General features: G+C 42.9%; 1 protein-coding gene across 1 annotated transcript; it reads right to left on the reverse strand.

The window, feature by feature from the left end:
* Positions 1-1,005: 1,005 nt before the first annotated feature.
* On the reverse strand, positions 1,006-12,407 carry LOC117508731 (V-set and transmembrane domain-containing protein 5). Its single transcript, XM_034168551.1, has 4 exons — positions 12,173-12,407; positions 5,561-5,887; positions 2,539-2,682; positions 1,006-2,183 (listed from the first exon to the last, which is right to left on the reverse strand). Exons 1-4 carry the CDS (start codon positions 12,246-12,248, stop codon positions 2,152-2,154), a joined length of 579 nt encoding a protein of 192 aa, XP_034024442.1. The 5' UTR covers positions 12,249-12,407; the 3' UTR covers positions 1,006-2,151.
* Positions 12,408-12,456: the final 49 nt, after the last annotated feature.

The raw sequence follows: 12,456 nt of genomic DNA on the forward strand, positions 1-12,456 counted from the left end.
AGAGACTGCTGCTTTGTTTGATAAAAAATTTTTCAAAACTGTAAGGCACAACTGAGTGGACACCATTCAATAAATTCAGCTGGTTTTCGGTAAAAATTTGAATGGCTGATGAGAGATTTTGGTCTGGTAGTGTCGCCGTAAGGACGGCCCATGGCGCCTGATGGCGATCTGCGCTTCGAGGCGGCAGCGTCTCGCCGTTTCAAGTTGAAAACTTCCACATTTCAGGCTCTGTTGACCCAGTAAGTCATCAGAGAACAGAGAACTTTTCGAAGAAGTCGGCATGAGGAGTTTATTCGGACATTCCATTGTTAACGGACATTTTGTAATGAAAGAACGTGCGGGCAGAGTCGCATGTCGGGCCGGACCCGACCGCGGGGGGTCGCGACAGGAAAAACACCTCCGTTGGAAACCTTAATGGGCAAGTTGGAACATGGCCAAGCTGTTAAACGATTTCTCAGTTACTCACTTGTTGAAAGCCATCAAAAGCCGCCTGAATTTTACAAATGGTTTTCAACACGGAGGTGTTTTTCCTGTCGCGGCACACACAGATTCGCCGAGTCATCACGGAAACGACTCGGCGAATTTGCGCGCACGTCTTTCATTAAAAAATGTCCTTAAACAGTGGAATGTCCACATAAAGTCCTCATGCCGGCCTCTTCTGAATCTTCTCTGTTCTCTCACGATGTCCTGGGTGAATTAAGCTTTAAATTAGGATGTTTTCAGCTCAAAACGGGCCGATGACGGCGCCTGGAAGTGCTGCGCGACGTCCCGCTCCGTGGGAAGTCTTTACAGCAACAGAAACACCCCATAATCTCTCATCAGCCGTTAAACTTTTCACCGAAAACCATCTTAATTTCTCCAATAGTGTCCACTCGGATATTCCTCACAGGTCCAGAAAAAATTTTGATAAAGCAACGCGCGCCGTCTCGAGCAGCGTGTGAAACAAAGGAATTCAGCCGAGAGTGCAGGACCACAGGGAAATGACGTCACCGACGCGTGAAAAAACTCACGCATGCGCACGAGGGTTCAAGCATGATTGGTGTAATCGCACGTCATTCAAATCCATATAGTTAAAAAAAGTGTTGGTTTCTTATCTAATAGACCTCGTATCTCACATGACTTCAAAATTGAGTATGGTTGGGTTTTACCAAGATCCTGTATGTACTGCCCACCTTGCTGAACATGGTATTGATTTTTGTGCAGATGATAACTTAGAACAAAATTTCAAATTGTCACCAATGCTGGAACTAGACATCTCAAATAAGTGTTATCATAGTCAGAAGCCGATGTCGCTCTCAGACTTCACACTAAGATTGGTGTGTTTAAGCTGCTTTTTGACTTGGAAGACCAAGCAATGCTGTTACATGGGTAATAATTTGCTGAATGTGTGTTGGGATGACAGCTCAACTCATCCAAACTTTTTCAACCAAACAAATCACATATTCTCAACAAAAAAAGTCAGTTGCACTTTTAAGTATGACTTAGTTTCAGCAAAACCCTCCAAAGGTCCCCAACTTTGCCGAATAGAGTATTGATCATTGAAAGTTATCCCCAGCAGTCAGTGTTATTTTTGGCTTTTTCATATCCCCACTGTAACAAACCAGCTACAAAAAGTTCATAAATTTTAAACCATCCAGCTTAAATTTTGGAAGCCTTCATTCAACATTCTGTTTACACAAATCCTGGTGGTGTGGTTCGGTCAGTGACATAGTAATGTTTATAATTCCAAATACAGTATTAGAACACAAAAGACCTGCTTGAGTGAATATCTCATAGTTCATCTACCAAAATGAGTTACGGATGGGGATGCTTGGAACACGTGTGAATTCTTATTGTTCAAATGGTATCCGAAACTACCAGGGGTTACCATATGTTTACAATTATATTTTTTGTTTTTACGAGACTTTTTGAGGGAAGACAGGCACTTGGGTGAGACTCTGAACTTGTAGTGTTTAAAACTATGTAACTTCTGTTTCTGCTGAAAGTGACATTTATATTACCAGAATGATATATTTTAGCCAGCCTTTGTTGAAACAAACCCATGTTTAAAAGAAAAGGGGTTGGAAAAAGGACACAAGTATTTACACAATGATGACATTCCAGCACGGAGAAGTCTGAGTCTGGTACATTCCTGGAGAGTTCCCGGCTCCATCAAAGGGGCTGCAGCTCCGTTGCATCATTTTCTAAATAAAGGCAGGTTTGGACACAGTCACAATACACAAAACTAACAGCACAGACCAGCATAACAAAGCTCAGGTGGAGTTTTGCTGACCTTTGTTCCCAAACACACCCAGTTTTAGGTGTAATAGATAACATCTACCAACATTCACACCCACAAGGCCGCATTCAGACATTCCCCATAACAAAGACGTGGTAAGAAAATACTTTATAAACTCAGTTCAAGCCGACAACATTTCTTCAGAAACCGTGTGTTCTATTTCAGGAATTTATCTTTCTATCTTATACCAATAACAGTTTTTATTTGGTTATAAAAAGTTTTTAGCTGTGTAAATGAACTACAATATGAACATTTAATACCTTCCACCTGTTTCTTGTGTCTCTGTGAATGGATTTTCCAGTAGGCCCTATCGAGCAGCCACATGGCCAGCATGAGGAGGCCAATCAAACAGCCCAGTGCTAAAGCTGTGACAGACAGGTACTGAAGGTCCTCATACAGCACCTCTGCAACACAGGGACACAGCAAATATCAGATTTATTTTTTAAAGGACCCTTTATAATAAAATATATACCGGCTCATTAAATGATCTGCACCCAGCATAAGTCAGGAATGTACAAACAGAAGGCAGCACATTCCTGTACAATATCACATGTTTCAGAATTGTTTCCCCTTGTAATAAATGCATTACATCTGTGTTGACAAGTGTGATTGTTCGTGAGAAGAAACACCAAATTTCGCACAGTGGAAGGATTCTACAGGGCAGCCAATGTGCTGTGTCAAGTTACAAGCCAATTCCACTGAAGTTGGGATGTTGTGACAAATGTAAATAAAAACAGAATACAATGATTTGCAAATCTTCTTCAACTTATATTCAGTTGAATACACCACAAAGACAAGATTGATAGACTTTATTATTTTTGTGCAAATATTTGCTCATTTTGAAATGATGCCTGCAACATGTTTCAAAAAAGCTGGGACAGTGGTATGTTTATCACTGTGTTACATCACCTTTCCTTCTAACAACACTCAATAAGTGTTTGGGAACTGAGGACACTAATTGTTGAAGCTTTGTAGGTGGAATTCTTTCCTATTCTTGCTTGATGTACGACTTCAGTTGTTCAATAGTCTGGGGTCTCTGTTCTCGTATTTTGCACTTCGTAATGCGCCACACATTTTCAATGGGCGACAGATCTGGACTGCGGGCAGGCCAGTCTAGTACCTGCACTCTTTTACTACAAAGCCACACTGTTGTAACATGCAGAATGTGGCTTGGCATCGTCTTGCTGAAATAACCAGGGACGTCCCTGAAAAAGACGTTGCTTGGATGGCAGCATGTGTTGCTCCAAAACCTGGATGTACCTTTCAGCATTGATGGTGCCATCACAGATGATGAACTTTGTGCTGGTAACCAGTGTTGGGGAAAGTAACTTTGGAAAGTTACTTCATTAGTTAATCTATACAGTTCTATTTTACAGTTACTTCTTACATTTACTTCATTAGCAGCTGCGGACACCTTGTCGGCAGCTGCAGAATGTAATTAATAAAGTTACTCATAATCTAATTTGGTTATTTTTAAGATTTAGTACTCAGAAAAGTAACTATTAGTTACTTTGCTGATTAGTTACTTTTCTGATTGCTCAATCTTACGAGTAACCAAGTTAGATTACTCGTTACCTTATTAGTTACATTACTTATTACTTGCAAGTTTTCTGCAGATTCTAATAAAGTAATTGCATAAAGCTGCTAATGTAGTAACTGCATAAAGCACCTGTATAAAGCAACTAAAAAAGTAACTAAAAAAGTAACTTGTCAAAGTTACTTTCCACAACACTGCTGGTAACACTCTGGATGGTCTTTTTCCTCTTTTGTCGTCAACATCCATGATTTTCAAAAACAATTTGAAATGTGGACTCATCAGACCACAGCATACTTTTCCGATTGCGTCTGTCCATTTCAAATGAGCTCGGGCCCAGAGAAGGCGGTGGCGTTTCTGGATGCTGTTGATGTATGGCTTTCGCTTTGCATGGTAGAGTATTAACTTGCACTTGTAGATGTAGCGACGAACTGTGTTAACTGACAATGGTTTTCTGAAATGTTCCTGAGCCCACGCGTGAAGGTCACGGGCATTCAGTGTTTGTTTTCAGCCTTGCCGCTGACATGTCGAACGTTCTCCAAATTCTCTGACTCTTCTGATTATATTATGGACTGTAGATGATGGAATCCCTAAATTCCTTGCAATTGAACGTTGAGAAACATTGTTCTTAAGCTGTTGGACTATTTTTTCATGCATTTGTTCACAAAATGGTGATCTTCACCCCATCTTTGCTTGTGAATGCCTGAGCCTTTTGGAGATGCTCCTTTACCCAATCATGACACTCACCTGTTTCCAATTAGGTGTTCTTTGAACATTCATCAACTTTCCCAGTCTTTTGTTGCCCCGTCCCAACTTCTTTGAAATATGTTGCAGGCATCCATTTCAAAATGAGCAAATATTTGCACAAAAACAAAACAGTTTATTAGTTTGAACATGAAATATCTTGTCTTTGTGGTGTATTCAATTGAATATAGGTTGAAGAGGATTTGCAAATCATTGTAATCTGTTTTTATTTTATTTTATTTTTATTTTACACAACGTCCCAACTTCATTGGAATTGGCCTTTGTATATATATATATATCCATCCATCCATCCATTTTCTTCCGCTTTATCCGGAGTCGGGTCGCGGGGGCAGCAGCTCAAGCAAAGCCGCCCAGACCTCCCGATCCACACACACCTCCCCCAGCTCCTCCGGGGGAACCCCAAGGCGTTCCCAAGCCAGCCGAGAAATGTAATCTTTCCAGCGTGTCCTGGGTCTTCCCCGGGGCCTCCTCCCAATGGGATGTGCCCGGAAAACCTCTCCAGTGAGGCGTCCAGGGGGCATCCGGAAAAGATGCCCGAGCCACCTCAACTGACTCCTTTCGACGTGGAGGAGCAGCGGCTCGACTCCGAGCTCCTCCCGAGTGACCGAGCTCCTCACCCTATCTCTAAGGGAGCTCCCAGCCACCCTGCGGAGGAAACTCATCTCGGCCGCTTGTACCCGCGATCTCGTTCTTTCGGTCATCAATCAATCAGTTTTATTTATATAGCGCCAAATCACAACAAACAGTTGCCCCAAGGCGCTTTATATTGTAAGGCAAGGCCATACAATAATTACGTAAAAACCCCAACGGTCATGAGATTTGGCTCATGTGTAGGTGAGGATCGGAACGTAGATCGATCGGTAAATCGAGAGCTTTGCCCCCCTACTCAGCTCTCTCTTCTTTATATATATATATATATATATATATGAGATGTGTGTGTGTGTATTTATATTATGTTAAATGATTTATATAGACCTACTCACCATTGACTTTGAGGACAAACCCGACATCTTTACTGCTTCCTGTTGTTTCTGTGATGGTGAGCACGTAGAATCCAGCATCCTGCAGCTGCAGTTCAGAGAGCCTCATGGAGCCGTTGTCATACGGCTCAACTCTGCTTTTATAACTCACTGTGATGTTGGTGTACAACCCTGGCTGCCAGGTGCCGATGCTGTGGCTCTCTGCTCCTGTTGTAAAGGTCCAGTGCACGATGGGGATGCCCCGGCATGCAACATCCACAGAGAACAGGGCATCCTCCTGCACTGACCGGATCAAACTCCTCTCAGGAGTCTGGATGGTAATGGCTGCAGCTTGCAAAGTGAAAAGGGCAAAGAAATATGAAGAATAATTGCAGGTCCACTGTGAAAACCACAGGAGAGTGTAAACTACATATGAAATAGTTTGTGGTTATTGATGCACTTCATGCAGATGTAAGAGGAAGAGGCACAGAGGAGCAAAAGAGAATAAAATCAACAAAAACAGTGTGATAGACAGAATCAAATGACAGATTTATCTTTTACTCATTAAGACTAAGTTCAGCCTGCATTCAGTACAACCACAATTTCAGCAGAATTATTTCAGTGCCTGATACATAGAGGCTGAGGACCAGCTCCACCCCCCTCACCACCAAAAAAATCCACCATTTAGATTTTGCATCAGTTTATAGCAAAATTCAGTGCTTCCCAAACTTTTTTCCTGGTATGTCCCTTATGTAAGCTGAAACATGGTGAGGGCAGACAAATCTCCATGGACCTACAGTACCGCAGCTGAACTCTTCTAGGTGGGTAAAGGCTCCTCTTCTGGCACTGTAAACAGTCTTCTGTCCAGTCTGGGATGTGGCTCTCATGAATACAGACTAGAAGAAAGGACTTGATGTCCCACTTTGGAAAGGAAAGGGTGTCCGCATGGACCATCAGTACTAGATAATGGGCATAGGTTTCTGTATTACTGGTGGCACACTTGGTTACAACGGTTGGTTGCACGATCAGTCAGGGTTGATTGTGCACTAAGTCATGGATATCATTATTGATCATGGGACTAGTCTTACTGACCAGTGACCAATCATTCAACCGGTCACACGTCTGATTATGTGACTACATATTGCCAAGCCTGCTTGTATTGTGATTTCATCATGACCTAATTAAAAAGTCTTTGTCATGATAATTAAGCTTATTTTTTGAAGTTTAAAATGAGTTAATTATTTATTCATCCATACTCAGTTACTCCCAATGCAGGTCAAGGGGGGCGCTGTAGCCTAGTCTAGCAGTCACAGGGCGTGAGGCAGGGTACATCCTGGACAGAACACCAGTCTGTCGCAGGGCCACATATAGACAAACAAACACATTCACACACGTCTACGGTCAATTATCAAGTTCCCAATTCACCTAACCTGCATGTCATTGGCTGTGGGAGGAAGTCGGAGCACCCGGAAGGAACCCACGCAGACACGGTGAGAACACACAAAGCAATCCCATAACATTCTTGCTGTGAGGCAACAGTGCTAACCACTAAGCCACCCATGCTGCCCTATTACTACTTTAATAGTTAAAAAAAAAAAAAAAAAAATCTGAAAAAGGTATTTGTGATTATGGGATGAAAACAACAGAAAGTCTGATATCATGGTATTCATGCAATACAATACCAAGTGGACATTTTCCTTTCACAATATTATTGCAGTGCATGTCTGCTCATTAAATTATTAAATCTGTCAGTCTTAATAATAATCTGTGCAAGGAGTGAGGAGGTGGTGACTGTGCACGTCTGCTGAACACTCCACAAAGGTAACATCTGGAGTGGGCATATTGACAATGAGATACAGTGAGGAAAATAAATATTTGAACACCCTGTGGTTTTGCAAGTTCTCCCACTTAGAAATCATGGAGGGGTCTGAAATTTTTTATCTTAGGTGCACGTCCACTGTGAGAGACATAATCTAAAAAAAAAAAAAATAACAGAAATCACAATGTATGATTTTTTTTTAAAATAATTTATTTGTATGTTACTCCTGCAAATAAGTATTTGAACCTCTACCAACCAGCAAGAATTCTGGCTCTCACAGACCTGTTCATTTTTCTTTAAGAAGCCCTCTTATTCTGCACTCTTTACCTGTTTGAACTTGTTACCTGTGTAGCGGGATGAAAGTCCCGGGTCCCAATTGAAAAGACGTTCTCGCTAGCTTGGCTTACGGGGAGTTCCCCTTTGGCTGACCTGGTAGAGGTACGGTCTTTTGTGTGAGCCACGTGGGTTCGATCCCCACCGTCGTCCCGGCCACGAAGGACCTGCTGCTTCAATCTGGCGTCACGAACAGGATGTGGGTCACAGAGTATGCTAACATGCACCTGTGACTTCGGGACAAAGTCAAAAATGGTGGGGAGATGTGTAGCGGGATGAAAGTCCCGGGTCCCAATTGAAAAGACGTTCCTGCTAGCTTGGCTAATGGGGAGTTCCCCTTTGGCTGACCTGGTAGAGGAACGGTCTTTTGTGTGAGCCGTGTGGGTTCGATCCCCACCGTCGTACCGACCACGAAGGTCCTGCTGCTTCACCTGTATAAAAGACACCTGTTCACACACTCAGTCAATCACACTCCAACCTGTCCACCGTAGCCAAGACCAAAGAGCTGTCTAAGGACACCAGGGACAAAACTGTAGACCTACACAAGACTGGGATGGACTATAGGACAACAGGCAAGCAGCTTGGTAGAACACAACAACTGTTATGATTATTTATTAGAAAGTGGAAGAAACACAAGATGACTGTTAATCTCCCTCGGTCTGGGAGTCCATGCAAGACCTCACTTTATGGGGTAAGGATGATTCTGAGAAAGCGCAGAACTACACAGGAGGACCTGGTCAATGACCTGAAGAGAGCTGGGACCACAGTCACAAAGATTACATTAGTAACACATGATGCTGTCATGGTTTAAAATCCTGCAGGCCAGCAAGGTCCCCCTGCTCAAGCCAGCACATGTCCAGGCCCATTTGAAGTTCACCAGTGACCATCTGGATGATCCAGAGGAGGCATGGGAGAAGGTCATGTGGTCAGATGAGACCAGAATAGGGTTTTTTGGAATCAGCTCCACCGACCATGTTTAGAGGATGAGAACAACCCCAAGAAAACCATCCCAACCGTGAAGCATGGGGGTGGAAACATCATACTCTGGGGGTGCTCTTCTGCAAAGGGGAGAGGACGACTGCACTGTATTGAAGGGAGGATGGATGGGGTCATGTATTGTGAGATTTTGGCAAACAACCTCCTTCCCTCAGTAAGAGCACTGAAGATGGGTCATGGCTGGGTCTTCCAGCATGACAATGACCCCAAACACACAGCCAGGGCAACTAAGGAGGGGCTTCATAAGAAGCATTTCAAGGTCCTGGAGTGGCCTGGCCAGTCTCCAGACCTGAACTCAATAGAAAATCTTTCAAGGGAGCTGAAACTCAAAACCTGAAAGATTTGGAGAAGATCTGTATGGAGGAGTGGACCAAAATCCCTGCTACAGTGTGTGAAAACCTGGTGAAAAACTACAGGAAATGTTTGACCTCTGTAATTGCAAACAAAGGCTACTGCACCAAATATTAACATTGATTTTCACAGGTGTTCAAATACTTATTTGCAGCAGTAACATACAAATAAATTATTAAAAAAAATCATTCATTGTGATTTCCGGATTTTTTTTATTTTTTTAGATTATGTCTCTCACAGTTTACAGGCACCTAAGATGAAAATTTCAGACCCCTCCATGATTTCTAAGTGGGAGAACTTGCAAAATTGCAGGGTGTTCAAATACTTATTTTCCTCACTGTAGGTTTTAAGAAAAAACTTTGACACAACACCACCAACATGAACCATAAAAACAATCAGTTACATTCTGCAAAAGATTGAATCAGTAATGGAAAAACAACACCTGACACTGTCCACAGTGCTGACAGCTGACAGGATGTATGGATTGGACACAAATGCAAGGCTCACTCAGGCAGCTCTGGTTAGAAGACTTTAGTGGAGTAAATAGCAAGGGTCGGTACACAGAAAGGCAGTCCAAGATACACAACAGCAGTACAAAAAACATCAGGCTTAGTCACGGTCGGATTAAACAGGCTGGAGGTCAAGAACACGATGAGGCTGGCAGAACAAGAGAATACAGGAATGAGCTGGAAAGAAGGCACAGGGCACATCAATCTGGCGAAGAAACAGAGCAAAATGAGCAGTGATTAGCAGCAGATTGACAGCAGGTGCGCAAGGAGGAGCCCAAAACAAGGGCATGGTCAGGAGAGCAGAGACACACCCACTACCAAGAGAGACAGAGAAACCAATGCAGAAAAAGATCACACAGAGGAACAGACAAACAGACAAATTTTCTTCCGCTTTATCCGGAGTCGGGTCGGGGGCGGCAGCAGCTCAAGCAAAGCCGCCCAGACCTCCCGATCCACACAGACCTCCCCCAGCTCCTCCGGGGGAACCCCAAGGCGTTCCCAAGCCAGCCAAGAGATGTAATCCTTCCAGCATGTCCTGGGTCTTCCCCGGGGCCTCCTCCCAATGGGACGTGCCAGGAACACCTCGCCAGCGAGGCGTCCTGAGGGCATCCTCACCAGATGTCCGATCCACCTCAGCTGACTCGTTTTGATGCGAAGAAACAGCTGCCCTACTCTGAGTCCCTCCTGGATATTCAAGCTTCTCATCCTGTCCCTGAACGTGAGCTTAGATACCTGATGGAGGAATCTCAATTTCCACTTCTTGTATCCACATCCTTGTTTTCGGTTATTACCCAAAGTTCATGTTCGTAGGAGTGTAAGTCATCTGAAGAATCAAGAGTTTCACTTTCTGCCTCAGCTCTCTCTTCACCACGACGGTCCGATACAGCGACCGCATCACTGCAGACGCTGCACCGATCCGTCTATCGATCTCACGCTCCATCCGTCCCTCACTCGTGAACAAGACCCCGAGATACTTAAACTCCTCCACTTGAGGCAAGGACACTCCACCGACCTGAAGAGGGCAAAGCACCTTTTTCTGGTCGAGAACCATGGCCTCGGATTTGGAGGTGCTGATTTTCATCCCGGACGCCTCACACCTGGCTGCAAACCACCCCAGTGCACGCTGAAGGTCCTGATTTGATAAAGCCAACAGAACCACATCGTCCGCAAACAGCAGAGACGAGATTCTGTGGTTCCCCCGCAAAGTCCCTCTGTTAAATAAAAGACATGCAGAAGAGGTTACAATTTGCCAAAGAACACGTCAACTGGCCTAAAGAGAAATGGAGGAATATTTTGTGGACTGATGACAGTAAAATTGTTCTTTTTGGGTCCAAGGGCCACAGACAGTTTGTGAGACGACCCCCAAACTCTGAATTCAAGCCACAGTTCACAGTGAAGACAGTGAAGCATGGTGGTGCAAGCATCATGATATGGGCATGTTTCTCCTACTATGGTGTTGGGCCTATATATCGCATACCAGGTATCATGGATCAGTCTGGATATGTCAAAATACTTGAAGACGTCATGTTGCCTTATGCTGAAGAGGACATGCCCTTGAAATGGGTGTTTCAACAAGACAATGACCCCAAGCACACTAGTAAACAAGCAAAATCTTGGTTCCAAACCAACAAAATTAATGCCTCACAAATGTGAAGAAATCATGAAAAACTGTGGTTATACAACAAAATACTAGTTTAGTGATTCACAGGATTGCTAAAAAAGCAGTTTGAACATAATATTTTTGAGTTTGTAGCGTCAACAGCAGATGCTACTATTATTGTGAACACCCCTTTTTCTACTTTTTTTTACTAATAGCCAAATTTCATAACCTTAAGAGTGTGCATTTCATGAATGCTTGGTCTTGTTGGATTTGTGCGAATCTACTGAATCTACTGGTACCTTGTTTCCCATGTAACAATAAGAAATATACTCAAAACCTGGATTAATCTTTTTAGTCACATAGCACTACTATTATTCTGAACACTACCGTATGCTGGCCAGAAAAAACAAAAGCAAATCATAAAATATCTTGGGTTCATGCCGAGTGTAATGAAATAAAATTCTAAGTAAATGTAAAAATCACTGTGGGTATTTTTTAATTTGCATTTTCTAGACTGTCCCAACCTTCTGTAATTTGGGGTTGTAATATTGTCATGATTGCTGTGCACATTACCACTCGTTCACATTATATTGAGCTGAATCTGACTTTTTGGACACATACAATCTTCTCTATTGTTTGTGTGTCTCAGATGTGGGCTGCTTGCACAGGTGTTCCCAGGTCAGATGTGCATTTGATGTGACATCTGTCATAATTATGGCAACAATACCAACATGCCTGCAACTTAAAAAAAAATAATGTAAAAAGCTGCTAAATATCTAAAATGTATAAATAAGTATGCAAAATGTGACCACTTTTCACCTTTCATTCCTTTGAGGTGGCTGTTGGATTGTATTTATTATATATCAGTATTTATTATATACCTGTAAACACATCTTCTGAAATATCAGACATCTGCAGCTTGAGGGGATATTAATTAGGGTTTAATATAGAAAGTGACTATTGAAAACATTAAACATGAGTCCAAACCACACTTTCAGTCAGTAAACATCATGAGTGTGAACACTTACCGAGGTCATATGTGTAGAAAATGATGCTGAGAAAGCCAGTGAAATGTTGGACATTCCAGAGCCTAAAATGCCTCATTAGAATCCAGGAGCCATCAGTCAGACTTCAGCAGAAGAATTTGCTCCACATGAGTTCACATTCTGAATCTTTTTGTTTTGTTTTTATCGGCTGGCCGCGTTGTGAGGATTTCCTTGTGTGCTGTTATTTTTAATGTGTGCGCAAATGTTTCTACCTTTATGTTTGGGAGTGTTGCCAGTCCCTCCTCTCACAGCTCTGTGGCAACATG

Source organism: Thalassophryne amazonica, chromosome 4, assembly GCF_902500255.1.
Source record: "Thalassophryne amazonica chromosome 4, fThaAma1.1, whole genome shotgun sequence".
Taxonomy (NCBI): Eukaryota; Metazoa; Chordata; class Actinopteri; order Batrachoidiformes; family Batrachoididae; genus Thalassophryne; species Thalassophryne amazonica.